The sequence below is a fragment of the Nesoenas mayeri genome, assembly GCF_963082525.1.
Source record: "Nesoenas mayeri genome assembly, chromosome: 14".
NCBI lineage: Eukaryota > Metazoa > Chordata > Aves > Columbiformes > Columbidae > Nesoenas > Nesoenas mayeri.
This window is the reverse complement of record NC_137556.1, coordinates 11,417,375-11,438,917: the sequence shown is the minus strand read 5'-3', so window position 1 is coordinate 11,438,917 and position 21,543 is coordinate 11,417,375. Positions and strand designations below refer to the sequence as shown.

The 21,543-nt window shown below is 46.1% G+C and overlaps 1 protein-coding gene across 1 annotated transcript in view; it reads right to left on the bottom strand.

The window, feature by feature from the left end:
• PDLIM4 (PDZ and LIM domain 4) overlaps nt 1-21,543 on the bottom strand; it is a gene marked incomplete at both ends in the record, with an annotated part of 48,493 nt that overhangs the window by 3,330 nt on the left and 23,620 nt on the right. The window contains 3 exons of the mRNA XM_080352998.1: nt 2,040-2,197; nt 4,640-4,818; nt 18,365-18,449. Coding sequence (XP_080209124.1) covers nt 2,040-2,197; nt 4,640-4,818; nt 18,365-18,449 — 422 coding nt within the window. The remainder of the gene's footprint in view (nt 1-2,039; nt 2,198-4,639; nt 4,819-18,364; nt 18,450-21,543) is intronic.

Here is a 21,543-nt window from a genome sequence, read left to right as displayed (position 1 = left end):
AAGGGTGCAGGATGGGGCTGGTGATGCTGAAGAAGATACAGCTTCCAGCAGAAACACCTTCCCTATAAAACAGGTCATTGTCTGGGACACTCAGCTCTTCAGGAGAGCAGATCCAGACTTTAAAAGGACAACGCACAGCAGGCTCGGGCAAACGTATGTAATTTTAGGCTTAAGGAAGAAGCGGCAGGGGTGGAAGCTGTAAAACAATCTAGCAGAGACACTTCTGGAGATTTCAACCATACTGAAACATCGCAGAGCTTGATGCCAGGAGAGATGCTTTTCACTCCATTTCTCATCCCTTATGAAATAAACACCGAGACCGTCATAAAGGCCAACACAGGAGCGAGCCTGTGCCTGCAGCCAGTCGCACGGCCCGCAGCACAGCACAGCCAAGAGGGCAGTGGCCGGTGGCAGAGCCCTGTGGGTGGCATCTCCAGCCCCCTGGTACCTGTCAGCATCCCCTCAGCCCCAGACTCTGACCAAAGATGCAGGGGCTGCATCAGCAATGGGCTGGCACCGTCACTGCTGGAGTGAGTGGACACCCAGACTGGCTGGGACAATCCCAGGGTCTGGGCACTGTCCTGGCATCTTTTCATCCTCCCCTTCCCTCAGCCCACCCCCTTTTCTTTCTTCCTTCCCCCCAAACAGCAGCACTGGGTTTCTGTCAGCCCAGGGCTGCAGGATGCAAGGGGAGGCAAAGTTTCAGTGTTGTTCCTTTTCCCTGGCACAGAGCAGCGAGAAAGGCAGCAGTGTTATTAATTGGGATTTACACAGTTGCTTCCTATTTGCGTCTTCCTAATGAGGAGACCTGGGTGGGCAGCAGACGTCACCCCGGGAAGCTGCTCGTGCTTGCTCCCAGTGAAGGTACAACTGGAGCCTGTAATTAACAGTGGTTTTCCTGCCAGCCAAGGAGGGGCTATAATATTTACATGCAGTACTTCCAAGGCCGATCCTAATCTTGTGCTTTGCAGATATACCTCAGTACCACTGAGCAAACTAAAACTGGTGGAAATTGTCAGTGCTCAGAAGTTATCTGTGATAATGCTTCTTGTGAAGCAAAACCCAATATCCTTGTAGTCAAAGGGTTCTCAGTCATTTTATATACACAGAAACTGAAGTGCAACAGCCTGACTTGCTGTCTCTCACAGCTTCCTAATGAGATTTGCAGTAGTTAGTGTTTTCCCATAAAATCTAAGTTCCTGGATTCATATGATCAGAGTATGAGGTTCTTGGAAGGAAGCAGAAAGTCTTGCCCTAATGATTGCAAAGCAAAGCCTGAAAGTTTGAATGTAAAAGCCCCAATGGACTTAAAGTTGAAAGGCAAATAAAAAGAAGCTGAAATGTATAGTTTGGGGATCTTGTTATTTAATGCACAGAGTTGGCTCCTGCCTGTGTTAACAACAGGGGCAGGAAGCTGTGACAGACCTGAGAAGTGAGCCAAGAGCTTCTGATCTCTATCCCTGCACTGCTGAGGACCATCCCACATCCTTATGCAAACGCCATTTACTTAAACAGGCCTATGGTTCTTCACCGTTTATCTTGTGCAACTGCTTTAAGTCATTACATTTCATAAACGATCTCAGGAAAACAGCTGCCATGCAGAAGCTGTTTGCAAATCCTATTTTCACACGATGCTCAAGTAATTCACAACATTTGGTAAGCCCCCAAATTTGGATGCTGGCCTGAGCATCCAAAATCCTGATTTGAAACCTGCCATCCCAGTGTTCCGTCTCACAGGGTGCTCAGACCCCCCTGTGCTAAGCTGAGCTGCCTCAGCACCCAAGTAACATGCTGTAAAGCAACAGAAGAGTTTACAAACCCACCCCACCAGCTCTCACAGATGGGTCCTCCTGGACATCAGCAATGGAAGAAGCAGAAGGTTAAGCTTTCAACAGCAACTTGGTGGGTGCAGGGCCATGAACAGGGTACAGAGGGACTAAACGATGGTTCAAGCTCCACAGCATCACAGTGCCACAGCTCTGGTCCTGGGGAGGTGTAGGGGACTTGCTGGGACACATGACAGGTGACAACCTCCTTACCATTCTCACCAGCCTCCAACATGCCCTGCAAGTATCGGAAGGATCCAGACTGCTTAGGCTCCGAAATCGGCTTTTCGTAATCCTGAAGCATCTTGTAGACATCTGACTCCACATCAATCCCATTTCTGTTCCGCGGGAGAGACTTCAAGGGGTCAAGGCTGTTTTAAAGAAAAGCAAGAGAGGCTCACGTCAAATAGAAAAAGCAGTTGTCAGCACATCAGGGAGGTACCGCAATCTCCGCATTCCCACAGATGCATGAAACACCTCTCTGTTCCCAGGCGTTTCTCTGCCTGGAGGTACGCCTGTCCCAGAACAGCCACCGAACCAGGGAAGCTAAACTCGTTCTCTGTTCGGCTGCGATTGAGCAACACAGCCAGGGCTGGCCCTGTTACCAGATGCCTTCAGGAAAGAGGGCAGCTGCTTGCAAGCGCTGGAAATCGCTCTGCCACACACGGAATTTATTTGAGAAAAGAAAAAAGGTAAAACAATGCATTTCATTAATTATGTAGGGCCAGGGAATCCACCCACCCCTCGGTACCACTGCTAGGGCATCTGGCATGGGGAGAGCGGGTGCTGCTGCCAGGCACAGACAGGACAGCAAATCTCCTTACCCTCCACAAATGTCTCTTTTAAAGTTAGTGTTTCTGTAGGTGACTCCGTTAAAAGATCCATTTCACCATCACAGAACACCAGGCTGGAAGGCACCCCAAGGATCACCTGGTCCAACCTTCCTTGGCAAAAGCACAGTCTAGAGAAGGTGGCCCAGCTGCATCTTAACAGTGTCCAATTGCCAGAACCAGCCCACAGTTTAAGTGAGAAACGCCCCCTGGGGCTGCACAGCACCGAGGATGGGACATGGAAGTAGCCCCACAACTACCCCCCAACCACATGCCGACCTTCAGCATCCAGCCCCGAGGATGCTCCTTGTCTGTATGTGGCATGACTGGGATACGTCAAACAACAAATAGTCATTTAAATCATCATTCCAGCTCATTTAATATGTCCAAAAATGAAAAGCGTAGTTTGGAATAAAAAAATATTTCGGGTGCGTGTTTAAGTGTCCCGCTAAGCAGAGATGAATTTGTGCTGTTGTGCTTTGCTGAGGCCCCACAGCGCAGTTCCCTGGGAAGGGACTCCTGTTCCTTTTTAAGGAGAATGTCATCAAGGTCATCATAAAAACAATAAAAATAGCAAGAGCCCCAAACCCCATCAGACAGCTTAACATACTTAGCCATCATCCAACTCATTTTCTCCACTAGCATTATATTCATGCCCACTTAAAAACACAAACAAACAAAAAAACTTTCAAAAAAAAAAACACACCCAAAAAACCAAAAAAAACCCCAAAACAACACCACCCAAACAAAATTCACTTTCGAATTTAAAAAAAAAAAAGAGCTTCATTTTCTAGGAGGGACCTGCCAGCTTCTCCAGTAGCTCCAGCCTCTCAAGATGAGTGGCCGAAGTGCTGCTGCCAAGGTCCCATCCCCGTGACTCCTGGCCAGCCCAAACCCTCCTTGTGTGCCCTCCGTGCCCATCTGCCCTGCCACAGCCCTCTCCTGCACCCACTCACACATTTTCAGTGAAAAGGGGCAGGTTTTGATGAGTCCAGCCTAATCAAGCACAAATTCAAAGAGAATGCACTTCTGACCCAATTCTACTCAAACACCCCAGCTGATCTCCTGGCTTTTGGCTCACACGCCGATAACATCAGATTTCGTCCTCTGTGTTTTTAGTGTGGTTCTCTTCTTTCCAACTTCATTAACTTTTCTGGAACAGCACAGGGAATAAGCTGGCTCGCAGCAGCACTGAAATACGGATTTGTGCAGGCACAGAGCTCCCGAGCTGAAAAGAGACTCCCTTCATTCTTTGTATTTGCTACAGACATTACTTTCTTGCAAAATATTTTGCCAGTCTGGAAAAGCATAAATCAGCAGCAGCGTAAACCATGCGATAGCATCGCAGTGCACAACCTGGCCTGTCTCAAAGTCCGAGTTATCCACTCAAACCATTCTTGGCTACACAAAAGCTTTTTCTTTCCTCTGAGCATTATTTATTTCCCAGCCTTCCAGACAGCTGCATTGAGCAGACCGTACATTTATAAACATCCCAGTTTACCAGGGTTAATTTTCTCTGTGGATACCTCCAGCTCCCAGACCGAGTGATTGTTCCTGGGTCTGTGGTGGTGCAATCCCCACTCCTAGGAGGGCAAAACCCTCCAGCCTGCCTTGAATATCTACTTGGAAAAACCAGGACACTAACTTCTGTGACACTCCGTGGCATTAATCCCACCCTTGGGACTGAATCTGATGCCACTAATCTACTCAGCACCTTTACCCATCTCTGAGATAAATGGCTGAACATACCTTCAGCATCATGAGCTTAAATTCAGTGTTGCAGTTTCTGCATACATGCATAAGGACATTTTCTTCAGAATTCAGCATCTCAAACCTCTGTGCCTTTCTTATTTAGAAAAAAAATGTGTGTGTGTGTGTGTGCACATATCTGGAGCATCTCTGAAGCTCTGGGAGCACCACAGCAATACACACACCCCCGAAAACCGAGGGGGATCTGGAGCAGAAGTCTTGCTCTGGTCCTACCTCTGGGCAGGAGCGATGTGGAGCCCACTCAGCTGGCCTGGCAGAGCCGCCTCGGAGCCGCTGTTGGGGTAGAGCCGGGTCGGGTGATGGTGCTGCATGTTCAACATCTGCTTGGTGTCCACGGGACTGCCGCCAGCCCCATGGGGCATTGACCTCCTGCTCTGGGCAGGCCCATTGTCCTGGAAGAAAAAGCAGTAAAAAAAAAAAAAAAACAAACCTGTGATTTATAGTTCTTAGTACAATACACATGGAGAGACTGTGTTGGGACAAGCAGTTCGCAGCAATAATGTTTTATATGTGCTGTGGAAAATGGAGATAATGCAATGGGAAAAGGAAAACTCAGCCTCGACCTGCAGTTAAATCTTGCTGAATCTGTGCAGCTTTCCTTCATCTCCAACAAAATGAACTTGCCTGTTTCTCCACAGTGAGCCACTGCCAAGTATTCTGCATTTATTCTCCTGTAAAAGCATATTTGTTATTTCCGCAAAAGAAAGGCTGCGGGCCTGTTTCTCGTTTTGCGTTACATCACTCTGAGAGCACTTATCGCTCTCCTGACTTTGGGGCAATCGCTCTGATTTACATTAGCGAAAGACGATAAAACCCAAGCTCTGCAGCCACACATGCAGGTTGGGCAAGAACTGAAGCCAAGGGGCCAGTCCTGGTATTCTCACCTGCAGCTACCCTCATCCACAAAGATCTGTGTCCATTTGAGGAGGCTTTATCCCAAAATAAGATCAGTCATTTACAGTGTGAAAAACACAATGGTCAAGGGTTTAGCTTAGCAGCCATGTTTTCATTTGCTTTTTAAATCCCAAGGCAAACTATGGAAATCTTTTTTCATATGACTTCAAGTCAGGAACTCAGACGCCATTAAAACGCAAGTTTTCCACATTATTTTAGCTACGTAAAACATTACCCACTTGTTTTTCCAAAGCTTTGTTAGTCAGCTCCACACACACCCATAAATCCAACAGTACCTACTGCTAATCTTGCCACAAGTCACTTGAACCAGGTTTTACCTGCTAATAGAGCCTGGGGAGTGACCAGCAGCCCCTTCCCCAGAAAGGGGCTAATTCCAGCTCTTGGGAAAAGCAGGAGAAAGACAGACACAGCCTAAGGATACGCACCAGCTATTTCCAGCCGTGAGAGTCAGAAAGACATCTGTACTGATGGAAGAAATAGATGCTTGTATAAGAGGTGGTAATCTCTTTAATCTGGTTTAATCTGTTTCAGGGCAGATCCCCAGCAGTGCTGCCTTGCACCAGTTTTTCAGTAGACTGATGCAGAACCAAGCAGGAAAAGAAAACACCGTCCCATGAACAGATAGCAAAGCACATACTGCAGGGCTCTAACAAAGTTTACTTCTGACTAAAATAATCCAATAAATACTAATTGGAAACAAATGTCTATCACTGGTGCATAGCAGAAAACACTGGTGCTCCCAAGCCTTGTAAAAATGAACAGCTAAGAGAAATAGGAACCAGATCCTGCTAGAAGAAAACCTTGAAAAAGTCCAATCGTTCAGTTCTTCCTAAGGCAAGACTCCCATTGATAAAAATTGAGCTTAATTAAGAACTGCGAGATGGTGCCTTTGAGGTTTTTTCCTGCCATCACCTGAAAAACTGCCGGCTCCAGCAAGCTGCTGGCACATCCACTGCCTCAAAAGCCCCGACAGCCAGCCCGAGCCCTGTCAGTTCTGCTCCCTCCACACACATGTGGGGAAAGCTGCTTCCAACATAATAACTTCAAATTATCTATTAAAAAAGGAATTTTGCTTCCAGGAATAATTAAGTGTTCCCCTTGTCATATTCTTAAAAGAATAAAAAATAGATATATTACAACTGGGCTATGGGTGTCCAGTTCCCAGATTTACGTTATTATTTCAAGGGAAATAAAGAAAACACTTTCAACCATGACACAGAAAGGAAAAGAAGGATCATAAACATCTCAGGGAAAAAAAAAGCAATGGCCCATTGCTGGCTGGCAGACCATTGCAAGCTACAGAGTTATGCTTTTGAAGAGCCATTATCATTAATTATCTGTGCATCAGGGCCCAGATGCACACTCAGTCCAAGGGGGCAGGATCCTTGTGACCAGAATCTCCCCGGACTTGCTTTGATCCAAGGTAGCTTGGAAAGCCTTGGCCATTTGTCCCTGTTAAGCTCAGCAATTTGTATATCAAAAGCAAATGTTGCTATAAAGCTAAAACTTATTGCTTGGGCACTCTCCCAAAGGCAGGAGAGCCCAGTGCTGGAAATGCAACGTTTCAGAGCCCTCCTGAGCTGTTCGGTGGCCCCGGCTGCCACCAGCACCCTGTCCCCGTGGGAGGAGGATGCTTGTGGTAGTGGCAGCTCAGCCGTGTTATAAAGCCACGGGTGATCCAGCCACATCCACAGGGAACACTTGGCTCCTCCTGACAAACACCAGAATGCTTCAGCTATCCCGACACCTACCAGGACCAAGATAATGGAGACAAAGCAATGGATGTCCCTCAGCATTTTCCACCAAGTTCTTTGCAGGCTTTGGTGGTTTCGTGTTAGGGGCAGCCAACAGCTTTGTGGGAAACACAAATACTTCTGAGACCACACCAGGCTTTGCCTTCCTTGTCGCCCTCAGTTTCCGTGCTACACAACTTTCCTATTGCACAACAAAAGCTGTTCACAGCACCGAGCTCGGGCTCCTTTCATCTCAAAGGCTGTTTCAGAGTTTTCCTGTGAGACCTCTTCAAGGCTTCGCGTTGTGCAAAACACTCATGCACTCGTTCTCAGAAACCTAGAACCAGATGGATTTCTTTCCAGTTCTCAAACTCAAGATCAGAAAAAAACCTCCCCCTTCGGGACCTAATTTGCTTTTCTCTGCTGGCTTTTTTTCCTGCTTTTTATGGTCTCTCTTAATTTAAGAGGGTTTGCAAACTCTTCCTAAAAGCCAGCCTGCAAAGTTTCACCAAGGAGAATTCTTTTAGCCTACAAAACAGAAACTTGCACTTTGTTTTCTCACGCTTGCCTTCTAGGACCATCAATTACCAAGTGTAACCAACCTCCTGACACACAGCATTTGGAGCTGCTGGAGCCCAGGCCTTCCCACTCCTGGCAAACACAATTCACACAGCTGTCCTGCAGCAGATAAACACAAGGAAGAGCTCAAAAGGAGTGGTTTGGATGGCTGAAGTCCCAGTGCCTGAGAGCAGGTGGGTTTTGGGGTGGTTTTGCATGCAACAGCAGTAGTGATGCAGCAAGATGTACAGTGAGCATCCATGGCCAGGGTGACCTGCTCTGGTCACCACCTTGCTGGAAACCCCCAGCCTGTCCCTTACCCATCAGGGAAAGGGATGAACAGAGGAAAAGAGGTTATTTGGAGGAGACTGAGCCACAGCAAGAAAAAAAAGGTGCTGTAGGAAGCACCTGCCTTGGCTACCCCATGTCAAAACATCTCCTCTTCCTCCAGAGGCATTTATCAGCGTTGCATGAGCACAGCCTTCGCCTTATCAAGCACAGGTAAGGGCTGCCCTTACAGATACAGTACTCCTATCCCGAGGAACTATTTCCAGCAGAAGGAAAACACGACACAGCATATGAGAGTGTTTCTCTTGGCAGGAGACACGGGAAGCTGGGGCAGCCGGGTGCACGGGGCTGTGGCAGGAGCAGAACTTCACCCCACGCTGTCACAGGGCTAAAAGCACCAACGAGGCACCTTGGGTTGGCTACTAGAATCACAGAATAGTTTGGGTTGGAAGGGACCTTCCAAGCTCATGCAGTTTCCCGCCACCTGCCATGAGCAGGGACATCTTCACCAGCTCAGGTTGCTCAGAGCCCCATCCAGCCTGGCCTGGGATGTCTCCAGGGATGGGGCATCCACCACCTCTCTGGGCAACCTGGGCCAGGCTCTCACCACCCTCAGTGTAAGAAGTTGCACCTAAGCTACTGCAACTCTTTCTGCTGAGCCTTGGACATCAAGAGCTAGATGCCGTCAGCTTTGCTTGCACTGAGCTGTAGCTCCCTGTATGCAGTCTCAAGCATGTTGTTCTTCATCACTTAAGACAGGAGGAAAAAAAAAAAGAATTAAACTCATTTTTGGAGGCCTGGCTCCTGTCCCTATCATACAACACGGCATCAGGAGCACAAAATGAGAAAAAACTCTTTTATATTTAAGGGGAAGATGCTGAAGAATAGGTTGCTTATATTTAATCCTGGGAATTCCTCAAAGAGCCAGAAATAAGGTCAGGTTTTTTTCTTCCTTATTCTGCAAGCACTTATTCAATTTCCAGCAATTCCCTTTGTTTCATGACTGCTTATTCGCAAATATTTTCCCCTATATCAGCTGAAAGTATTTCATTTAGCTACAGTGGGACACCAGACACAGCCAGCCAAGCAATGTGCACAAATCAGCAAAGTAATGAAGCTCAAATGCTTTTCACAGGACATATCGTTTCCAATTTCAGGAAACATATAGGGGAGCATTAAAAGGAGGAAGCTGAAGATTTCAGCAGAAATACAAATACACTCTGTGGCTTCACCACGCAGAGCCAACACGCACTGCAGATAACAGATGAACAGATGGGCTTTGCCCACTGATTGCGGCTGTGCCCCAGCTCTGCTGGAGCGGCTGAATTGAGGCACTTCCATCCCTCAGGATTTTTAGTTCAAACCTGTAATAGGACAGAAGACTCAAAAATAAAAAACTTCTGTCAAGCTAATCACTGCTGAAATAAGGGTTCCCATAAGTAGGAAAACATGGGGCCAACTGGGAATTTTTGAAAGGTTTAAAAATCAGTCTCAGTCCCTGTCTCTTTTGGAGAGAGTTGCTCATACTTCGAAACCATCTTCTGTAGAGTCAACAAAAAGCAGTAATCCCTTCAGATTTTTAAAGTACATCAAGAGGAGCACACGCTTTCAGCTGTCTGCTTAACAGGAATAATATTGGGATCCAAAGCTGGAAAGAGTTTAACTCATGGATTTAAACCTAAACCTGCCTTTTGGCAAGCTGAAGTCACCCGTGCTCACAGCCACGGCTGCTCCTGGTACCGGCTGAGTTCAGCCACGTTCTTCGGGGCTGTGTTTTACAGAGCTGCAGGAGTTAAACTGCCCTTCGCAGTCCGAGAATGTGCTATACCAGACAGTTTCTTCAGAGTTTTGGAAACTCACATCTGTATCCTGATACACTTTGGTAAAATACATCTAACCTTACTTTCCTAAAGTTTGACCTTTTTGCTGCCTCAAGTTCTCCCCGTCTTAAGGAAAAAAAAAAAATTCTTTTGACATTTTGCAAAATGCCCTATTTGTCCTTCCCTTTTTAAAATATAAGTCTTACCTCTAGAGACCACAGGTTTTAGACACCGCTTTAGAGAATCTCAGACTCCGTGTACTGATCCAAAGTATTTAAAGTTCATTCACTTCAGTGTTTCATATGACACCCTTAAAAGGCCAGAAGTTCAAACAAAAATAGTCTCGTTTTCCAGACTATCAAAGATTAAAACTAAAGATTGTTAATTCGAGAGGTCAATGTTGGGTCCTACAGCCTCCACGTAAGCACCTGATTTGGAAGATCATTGAGCAATGGCAGCTTTGACACATCTGAGAAATCCTCACCAGGAGCAGCCCCCCCAGCATAGAACTGAACACCCCTTCAAAATCACCCCTCTGAGCCCCAAATACACCCTGGAGCCCACTTGTGCAGCAGGGGAAGATCTGCAGGGCCAGAACCAGCCACACGGGCATCACCAGCGAGATGTTTATTTTCCTAAGCCCAGGGGAGCCAGTCCTGCTCTTGGTTATAAACACATGCTGCATCAGATTTAAACAGAGCTGAAGGTCATTAACAGCTTGGCTCAGCCAAGGGCAGTTTTCTGTTTGATGTACTTCAGATCCACTCTCTTCCTTTGCTTTTAAAGCCAAGGTGCAGTTCCTGCCTGTGGCTGCCTGTTCTTCTGACCCAAGGGATACAGTGGGACTTGGATGACCTGTTTCTCACCTCTCCTGGCAGAGGGCTTTCGTGGGTAAAATCTTACTGCCTTCACTGCTGCAAGTCCCCTTTTATGCAAATGTCACAAGCAATTAAGCCTGAAGTCATATCCTAGCATATCCCGACACCAAGACATTTCCTAGCACATCCCAACACTCCCAAGACTGAAATTCAGCCTCTGCACAAAACACAACTGCAATACAGCAATCTCTTCCTCTCCCTCACAGCTTTTCAACAGCAAAGTTGCTGCTTCGTCTCTGATAAAGTGGTTTGAAAGTCCCAGAAATTGAAATCCTATTATTACCCCACAGAGGAGCTGTACAGGATGGACAGCACTGTTTTCATTTGAATGCAAGTAACAGATTTACACTGTGGCTGGTGTCTGCAGGAGTGGGATTGATTCTCCAGCTCGCTGTCTCGAAAAGAGTCCCATGGAGAGCCCTTATGTCAAAGCGGGGGAAAAGGGACAGTTTTAAAAGCTGCACACATTTCCCTATGAGGGCAGTTCAGGTGTCCTGTTGAGATGGTCGTTTCACAGACCAAGCAAGCTTCAATCTAACTTTAAAAAGCTCTACTAAGTATAATCGCACTATTTAGCTCAGCTCAGAAGATTAATAGATAAGTAAAAAGGTCAGAGGCAGTTTGCTGAAGCTGGATGAACAGAGCGTCTGGGTAATTTTATGAGACTGACTTTCAATATTCTGCCAAGTTCCTCTTTCGGTGTATGACATGGTCTGAAGAAAAACTTTATCCATCATGTTCTTCTTACTACGCTCCTTCCGCAGTCATCAGCTAAACACCAAATTCATTTTTCAGATCTTTCTATAGTAAGAGACCAAACCTTTAAAATCAGATGGTCTTTTAGTTAAAAGGCAGCAGACAACATTCATGTGAAACATGACTCAAGCTGGAGCCTGGCTGAGCCCCAGCGCGCCCACGTCCCCGGGACAGTCTGTACCCAGACAAGGCACTGCCATTAGAGCACAGCAAATGATGTCTTTTGAGGAGGGAAAGACACTCAAAATGAGCCCCATGGCCTCATGCCAGGTCTTGGGCACACTGAGAAACACCCGTGGATCATCTCATGGTGGGCAGAGATACAGCTCCTGCAAGCACTGCTAAGGTTTGCTCAGCTTTGTGGCATTGGACCCAGCAGTCAGGCTCATTTTAAAGCTCTTATTTCTATATTACATGCTGCAATTTCTGCTGAAACCCCTGCAACCTGTAGCAAAAGCATTACAGGAAAGTCTCCATCCATTCAATTGCTGTTGCAGCAGGGAGCAGGCGGAGATCAGCCACATCACCTTCCGTCAGTGCACATTTCCAACCACAAAACGTTACTTCCACAGGTAAAACACACTGATCTTTCCATACAGCAGCCTGGCTTTGTTTTTGAGGAGCAATTCCATAAACACATGACTCCAGGAGGTGGGGCTTGACCAAAAGCACCCACTGCCCTGGCCCAGGGCACAGCAGAGCTGCTGGATCAGGAGTGACAGCACCAGAGAAGCAAAAGCTGAACATTTCCTGCGAGCTTTAATGACATGTCACTTTTGACAGTTATAGCAGCCTTGACAAGAGTCATCCAAAATGTATTTCCACAGATGGGAAAGTTTCTAAACCACTTGTAAATGATGGTTGGGAATTTCCTAATTTCCAAAAGAAGACACGCATCTCTTTCTGCAGGAGTGCTGTCACGAGAAGCAGTTCTGTGATGTAAAATGAGGTATTATTAAAAAAAGAGTGGTTTTAGGGTAAGCTAGGAAAATATTCCAGCTCCATATTTGCACATGTTCTTCACTAGGTACTGTATAGCACAAGGACAGCATACATCCAACCCAGGGACAACCTCTCCCTTATTAGAAATAAGCTACATAGACCTTTCTCATGGAGCAAACACTTTTCCACCTCAACGTGGTCATGCTGATGGCCACCAGCGAGGGCCACCAGACCCTCCAGCAGCTCAGGAACAGCTTCACCCTGGGAGAAGCCACAGCCCTCCTGTGAATCAAAGAGCTCCAGCGGGACTGCAGCTGCAATGCCACAACTTGATCCTTTAAGCTACCTGGCTCCCCAGCAGCCTCTTAAAAAATCCACAGCACTGGGAAAAAGTTACCCAAGACCAGCAAGAATGATTAAAATGTGTTTCCATTTATCTTGCCTGTTCCAGTGCAGAGGGCATGTTTTTAATATCAAGGGAGTGTTTAACAAGCAAACATAGGAGGGCTTTGTACAAATGTATTGATTTTATTAACACTTTCATTAAAAAAACCCCCACAAGATAGCTGGGGATCATATGCTCTGCCAGAGAGGAGGGCACAGACTATACTGGCTCTGTTGTTTAAACACCTTCGGACAAAGCTCTGCAGACAAAGCCCTTCTGCACAGGCAATGCAGTAACATCACAGACTCGTGTTAAGGCTCAGGCGAGGTGCGAGTGTCTCCAGCTCTCATAGTCCTAAAGCTACCTCAGCCAGTTCCACATGTGCACAGAACCAATACTCATGATAAATCATTTTAGAAGAAATTAGAGTATGTGAAGAAGCCTAAGAATAAAATAATTTCTATACGTAGTATTTAACTTCCATCCATACAGGAAAACCTAATGAGCATTAATAGAAAATAAGCATCAGTGTAATCTCAAGGTATTTTTGGAATACAATAACCATGGATAACAAAGGTGAAAGAGCCTCGAAATTTCCTCCACCCTCCAGCAGCAGCAGCGCCCTCTTGCCAGATGATTATCAAGCCATAGCCAAGCTCAGCAACAGCCTAGACTCTAGAAAGGATTTTCTCTGTTTCCTAGGGTTCAGGATCATCTTGCCAGCCCTGGAGCAGAGAGCTACAGCCCAGAAGAGCATTGCTCAGAGGATGCTCCTGCCAGCGCTCGACCTCAAGCTGCTCCCACAGGGTATGGGATACTGTGTGTGTCAATCAACCTCCCCTCTGATAGGAAATAATGTCCACTACAGAGGAAAAAACCCCAAACCCAGCGTAACAACTATCCATCTGGTCTCCTGTCTGCTCTCTCCTCTTAGAGAAGATGCTGCTGTTCCTATTTCATTGCCATCTGCACACCTGATTTAACACCACCATTGAATCACTTTTCTCACCATTTGGTGTTTGGCTTAGAGAACAAACCTAAGAAGCTTAACACTAACAGGCAATGTCCTAATTTAATATTTTTTCTGCTTCCTGTCTCTCTCCTCCACTCCCAGTTCGGAGATTGTTGCATTTTCAGGTGTTATCGTATCACAATTTCTGATTTTCTTTCTATAATCACTACCAGCAGCTGAGAAAAAAAGAAGCATCACTGGCAACAAGCTAAGCTTCAGAATGCAGAAATATTACATGGTTAAAACCAGAAGGTGCCTACTTCATCAGCATGGCTTATCTAAACATCTCTTTCTGTGAGAGCTAGGGTAAGGTACACAAAAATAGGTTAAGGTACACAAGGTTAGGGTAAGGTACACAAAAGCAATAGGTTAATATATATTTTTTTTTTAATTCTGGAATACTACAGCCTTTAGCTTTTACTTGTTATTAGAGAAGATACGCTCAGTTTGAGTCAAAAACAAGTCTCGGGATTTGCTGCGAACAAACAAGCCCTGGCAGTGCCCGTGGGACACCCCAGCCCCCGGCAGCAGGAATGCGGTGTTCCAGGGGATGGGAGGCAGCTGCTGCAGCCCGGCCGGCCCAGGCTCCCCCCACACCAAAGACAGTTTCGGGATCCGCTCCCTACCCTCACCGCATTCCCCTCCCCTGCTGCACTGGCGGATGGTCAGCCCTGGGCAGCCAGCATCCCCCCGCACCCAGCATCAACCCACGTTATTTCAGTTCAGCTCCTTCCCCATCAATGAGAACAAACTATTCAAGTTACCTACATGGAAGAAAACACTATTTTGAAGCTTCCATTTCCATTTTTTTCCCCTTTGTCCTAGGCTTGGTTTTTGCCTCTTTCATATACCAGGATTATTGAAGTTCACTTAATAAAGATGCTCATTTAAAGAAGAAGCTGTAACCTTTTATGTGAAATTTTCTACAGTTTGACAGGTTACAGTGGTACTGAGAAAATTCCTTTGCTTTCAAATGACTCAATACTACATCACAAGAGAAAAAATAAACAGAAGCACACACCAACTTGCGTGTAACCTCTTCACTCAGTAAATCAGATCAGCAGATTTCGATTGTGTATAAGCCCCTGATATTTGAGTGTGAAATGCTGCCTGGGTACCCGCAGTTCGAAGTTGATGCTGCTTACAGCAGCCGTCAGGATTCGGCATGTTTCTGCTATTAAATCAGCCCTCAAACAACACGCTGGGAGTTCCCACGCGACGGAGTCGGGTCCTGTGCCAGGGCATTATCTCACCCTTTGTTTTCCCAAAAGCACCAGGCAGACATTTTCCCCGTCCTGCCGCCCCAGCAGCACCAGGCAATGCCCGTGTGAGGGCTGGCGGGACAGTGGGGCTGGGGATCCCAGCAAGAGCTCTCCCAGGAGCAGCCATGGCCCGTCCCACCGCACCGACCCAGGAGGAAGGAAGGTCCATCACCTTGGGAAAGGAAATTCCACCTCACCAGCTAGAAGGCTTTACCCCCCGGTTCACAGAAGTCAGTATGTCCTCTGTCATCTGCTTTTGCATATATGTGTATGGAGGTTTCCTGCACAGCACCAACCCAGTAAGAACTTCAAACAATCCTGAGAGCCAACTAATCAAACAAAGATCCCTTCCTCCTTAATAAAAAAAGATAATGATAATCTAAAACAAACAAAAAAAAAGGATAATAGGATAAAAAGGATAACCTTTTAAACACTGTTAAAATTGGTGCTAAGAGACAAGTTAGCTCCAAACCTCCTCCCCCCTCCACTGCAGGACAGCACCGCTGTCCCCAGGTGCCCAGAGCTGAAACACCAACAGCTTCAACTCACACCTGAGGCCTCAGTCGAACATTTGGGCTGGAAAAACCCCAGCTGACAGGGCACAGCGCAAAAGGATCAGAGCATGGGGACCGGGACCACTGCCCCATCACCCCCATGCCTCCCCCTGAGAACAACCCAGGAGCCGCTCTGCCAGCTGGGTGGCACTGGGATGCCATGCCCACTGGGACGAGGCTGATGACCAACTGCGGGAAGTGCCTCTCCCTCTCCGGGCAGCAGAGGAAACCCAGCCTTTCACCCCATCTAGCTTATTTTAGCCAAGTGTCCAGGTTTAGGAGGACTTACATCCTATCCTATTTCAGCTTTGACTTCATGTTGCCAATTAAATTTCTGCTGCAATTATTTTCACACCCAGACACTCAACCTATTGTCAATTAGCACAGACGGGGCTTTGCCCCATGGCCAGAAGCCCACATTTCCAGCCCCCCCAAGGCCAGAAAGCTGCCAGTTCTGGCAGTATGGGAATGGTCATGAAAACAAACATCCTCTCCTTTTATTAGTACCACATGCTGATATTTTGTCTAGCGAGCTCACGCTACAAAAAGCCAAAGACAGTAGGATTTCCAGAAACCGAAGTATCAGGGCTCCCACTCTCCTCATTGGCCATGGAGGAGTGGCTGGGGACACTGCAATTTGTGTCCTCCTCTATACAGCCTTGCTGTTAATGACAAACCAATGCAGTGTAACTAACTGATAACTAAAGTCTGCTTTTTTTTTTTTAAAATGCATTATTTCATGAAGGTGACTCACTGGCATCCTGTTCAGTGTCATTTCTGCTAATTGTGAACAATCAGCTCTCTCCTCTTCCAGCTTCTTGAGTTGTAAGTGCAGCTATTCTCTCCAGTCACAGCATTAATCAAAGTTTTAATAAGGACAATTGATTACGTTCTCCATCTCTGAGTAGGGGTTTTCCACATGGCACAACTGTCAAGCCACAACAGATTTAGAAAGAGAAGAGCTCAGCAGCCACTCTGTACCTTCCAAGTTCCCTTGCAAAAAGATAGCTGCGAGCCTCACTGCCTTCAAGATAAAGATCGCACCCAAATAATACACTAAAATATGATCGTAGGGTACATGCTTTCCTAGAAATCACAGGGATTTAATCATTCTGCTTATGCTCATGTGTTTTGGGGAAGGGGCTCCCAGCGAGAATAACTGCAGTCACAAGTCAAAAGAATTTCAAGACATCTTTGCCCAGGATGATTGAAAAGTTGATAGAGTAAAACCTGGAGGAAAGAAAGACATGTGCTCCACATTACTGGAAAGGCCACTTGGGGTAAAACTTTCAAAACCCTTTTCAAGGACAACCCCAAACCTCTTTTTGTGATTCAAGGGCAGAATTCCAGCAGATTTTTTTTCCTTGTGTTTCCAAGAAGATTGCTTTCTTCCAGATGCGAGGAAGTGCACCTAAAGGTTGCACATTTTGAGCCAAGCTATTACTTTACAATAAGTCTTTTCTTTCTCACAATCTAATAAATGCTTTTGCTCCGGGGGATGAATGACTCCAGCCTAGGACAGCCCTGGGTCATATGGCATCACTCCATAGGGGCCTCCAGCCATGGCTCCCAGGGACATGACGCCTGCTGCAAGGGTCTGCACCCTTGGGTGCTGCCCATCACCCTCAGTGTCACACAAGTCAGAGGACATCTGCAAAGCACAGGGGTTAGGACAGATACTAGCACACGTCCCACACTGTCAGCATGACCCATGCTCAAGGCACAGTCTGAGGAGGGTACACCCACATCTGGGGTGCACCCACAGCTGGAATCCCCTAATGTGTGCATGGTACCTCCATCTCCTCTCTGGGAGACCAAAAAAAACATTAAGCAAGACAACACAGAGATACAGCCATCGAAAAAGAGTGCAAGAGCAGGAACCTGCTGTCTATACCTGCACGTTCTTGCTCATACGCCTCTCTCAGTGCCTCACCACAAACACGGCTGCTTTACCCACTGAGTACTCCAGATTTAGACATTTTCAGTGTAGGTCCGGATTTGGGAAAATCCATCTCCACTCCCTCATTATATTCTATGTAACTGTCTAATTTTTAAAAGGATCCATATGTAACATATATTAATAGCCAGATTCAAATCCAATCTGCACTAAACCTCAGAAATGTTGTATCTGGCAGCAGAACTGCTGCACATTTGGTCCTTATTTAATATTATTCATAGGGTTTTGGGCACATCAAAGTCTATTAAGAAGAAATATCTGTCAAAAAAGATTGCTGTAATTGATTAATGAATCAAACATGGCCAGAACTCAAAGCCTAAGCACACAGATCACACTACCCTGTCAATCAGCACAGAAAGACGAGCAGACCCGTGAGTTGCTCAAGTGCGATACCAGGGTTGGTTTGCCGGTGCTGCTGTTCTGTAGCTGCTCCACCCGCTGCCCCAGGTACAAACAGACCCTGGGTGGGCTGTGCTGGAATCAGGCAGCATCCTCAGGAAGGCTCCAATAACTCCATTAAATGATGCTGAGCGCCAGCCTGATCACCAGCCTCGATGGGGGTCCCATGCTGGGTACTACCCCCCGCACCACTGCCCAGCCTCCTCATGCTACCTGTAAGCCGATTCAACAAAGCCTATCGTGGGTGTAAGGCAATTACAGAGCTGGGTTTATGCCAGCTCAGTTCAGAGATCTGGTTCACCACAGGAGCTTTACCAACTCAAGGAAAGCACAGCAAGACCTGCACAGAAAAGTCTAACAAACATAATGCTTTAAAAACCACACACAGAAACCCAACCTCTGGAAGGACCGCAGGCAGAGCAGAGGGCTGTCCAGATTCCAGAGAGGAGACCAGCCTGTTCGCAGGGCTGCTGCCGTACCTGTGGGTCCGGCTCTATGTTGATCCGGTACGCTTGAGCTTTGCCATCTTCCAGAACAGGGGGTGACCAGGTCTTCCCATCAGTTCTGCAATGGGAAATTAAGTAAATTCAACTTAAATGGCTTATAAAAAAACAAACAAACAAAAGAAACCACCACCCACCAAACACACACAAAGAACCCCAAACAGAACATTACAAACTTACTTCTCAAAAACAAACGAACAAAAGAAACCAAAACACACTACCAGCTAAACCCCAAATGTATATAACATAGTACACAGGCCTGCAGGGGAATGAATATATAAATGCATTTGTCTAAAATTATCCTCAAAAATAGTACAAGGGTGAATAGAGAAAATGCCAGTTCCGTGCTATTAAAACCATGAAGCTCAAAACCATTCATGAGCTACAGGTTCCAACTTAGATGGAGTTTAAGATACAAAATTATTTCAGTTCAAGAAATCAGGAGACAGACCTGGGGTGGTTCTTGTTTTGCATATCCCTGGCTTTGCCCCTTTATTCTGGTTCCAAATCCTGAAATGCATTTGGATTATGTGCATGTGTATATAAGTATGCGCATACATATATATATGTGTTTGTGTGTGTGTGTGTGTGTGTATTCCCTGGCAGACCTATATGCTAGACCACAGTAGGAATTATATAAATGCCTTTCAGGGAGAATGCTTACAGAACTCTGTATGAATCATCTTGACCCTTTCAACAGGTGCCAGATAGAAAAAGCCCTAAAAATACAGTTTCCATTAATGAATGCATCTTCAGTCCTGCCCAGCCAGAGCAGGAGGCTGCCACTCTCCAAGGATTTTCCATGTGCCTGATCACTTTTTCCCCAGGAAGGCACCTGGGGACACAGCTGGGATGTGATCTCCAGTGTGTCCTCTCCAATGCTTGGGACACTGGGAGCTGCAGGGACCTGGGCAAGGTCCAGTGGGCACATACACAGGATCTTGTGGATGCTGAGAGGTTGAGTTGGGAGATGGAAACTGCATGAAGTACAAGATAAAGTTTTCAAATGCATGCTGTTCTGTTTATCATCCCAATCTGCATATGTACCACTTAATAAAAATAGGCCTTGCTCTGGCAGGCATAGATCACTCACTATGGCAATAGACACGCATCCTTCACTGGACTATGGCCCTTGCCACATACTGCATTCAGCTTTGGTTTAATTATCTGCAAAGTCCAAGTCTGAAAAACCAAGGGCACAGTTTTAACCCAGGAATCCTTGAGGTGAATTTTTACCTTTGGTATTTTGCATCTAAACCAGTCAGCATACAAACCCGCCTTTCAAAATTTAGGGTCTAACCTAAAACCCATTAAAGCAAAGACTCCCACAGGCTTTAACTTCGGATCCATCCCCAGAGTATTTAAGCTCTTTTGTTCCAAACCACTACTCAGTACTACCATCAGCATCTTCAACAGGGAAGAACTTGCTCTCTCATAGCTAGATGTCTTGTTCTAATTTATTATCGTTATTATGATAATTTTAGTTTTTAGGCTGGGACCCTTCTTTTTAAGCCAGCCTAATTTTTTTTTGGTGGGATAAAGGAAGCCAGCTTTCCCAGGAAGAGCAGCATTCCGAGCAATCCCAGCTCTCTTTTTGCCACAATCCAGTGCTGTGTATATTGCTTCCACATTGAGAATTTCATCTGGAGGCCCATAACAATGAAAATGCCTAATTACATTGGCAGAGATCATAATGATAATTTCCATGCTTTTCCCCCTGCATTGAACCAACCAATGTGTGCTCACGCTGCCACTGCGAAGGGGCTGTTAAAACATCTCTCATTGCTCTGGGACCCACATGCCAAACATGGCTCATAGGATCCCTGAAGGCTTCAGTTTGCCAGTAAATAAGAACTGAGATTCAGAAAGTGATTCTGATTGCAGAGGAGTGACAGCAGTAAATTTGCTCTGCAGGAAGCTATGGCATTGGGTCACCAGTACTGCCAGTGTTTTCTAGTTGGAGTTTCCCAATTCCCCACACAAAGCAGCTAAACTTGTGTTTTCCAAAAATTATAGTTGACTTCACACTTTAAAGATGGCCAGACTTAGGTTTGCATGTAGAAGGCCCCTTCATAGTTAGTGCTTTTAATTATTAAACTTAAGGTTTCACCATCAGCTCTTCAGAGCAACCAAAAATTCTTGATACAAGGAAAACAGCCTCACACAGCTTCCAGCAGTGGCCTGAACCAAGTCACACTGATATCAGCCACAGCTTCCACTCAAAACAGTCTGAAATTAAGCCGATATGGCACAATTCAGGTTCTATTTGGTATTTTTAAAGGCTGCCTGAAAAAGTATAAGGGATTGGGAGAAACACCAGCCTCAAGAAATGGAAGTTTTATGTTTGATGAGCACTTACGCTTACACAAAGAAACTCCCTCTTTTCCACAGGAATACCAGAATATGAGGTAATCTAAAATAATTCAGAGGTGACCGACTGAAAGTGAGATGCCATGGGCAGTTCTGAGCTCACCCCCATTCACATGTCCCCAGCAACCCCCACCAGGACAGGGCGACCTCAGGGTCACCATGGTCACCCTAAGCCACCGTGGCAGCAGGTTCGGGCTTCCAACAGTCAGAGCTTTGTGTTTAGACAACAGCAAAAGCTAATCACACTTTTCTATCATAACAGGCAAGAGATCAGGCATCTCACTCAAATGTTCCGAGTGGTTTAATTTACGGCTCAGGGATGGGAAAAGTGTTTTCAGATGTGTTGTAGGGGATTAAAGTCGGCTACGTGGAAATCATTACCCAGCACTAACAACATTATTTTAACGGCTGATAGGACAAGCCTAAGAAAAATAACTTGACCTAGGTTAGTGCTAGGCCTTCAACACAGGCTTCATGGGAAAAGGACCCATTAACAAGACATAAATTAAAAAAAAAGTTGCAGACACTTTTATTCCACTATTTGTTTTCTAAAAGTCTCGACATCATTCTCAAAAGATTACTTGCATATGCTCACATACTTCACCAAAATGTTTTTTCACCTGGTAATGATCTGCAAGTCTTGCTCTCTGCATTTGTAGAGCTGCTTTTAAATTGCAAGAATTCCTGGGACTTACTGAATTTCTAATTTCTCCATCCTGTTATAAACTAACATTTAGCATTTGGGAGAGTGCCAGCCTGGACCGGGGATGCCACCACCTGCAGTG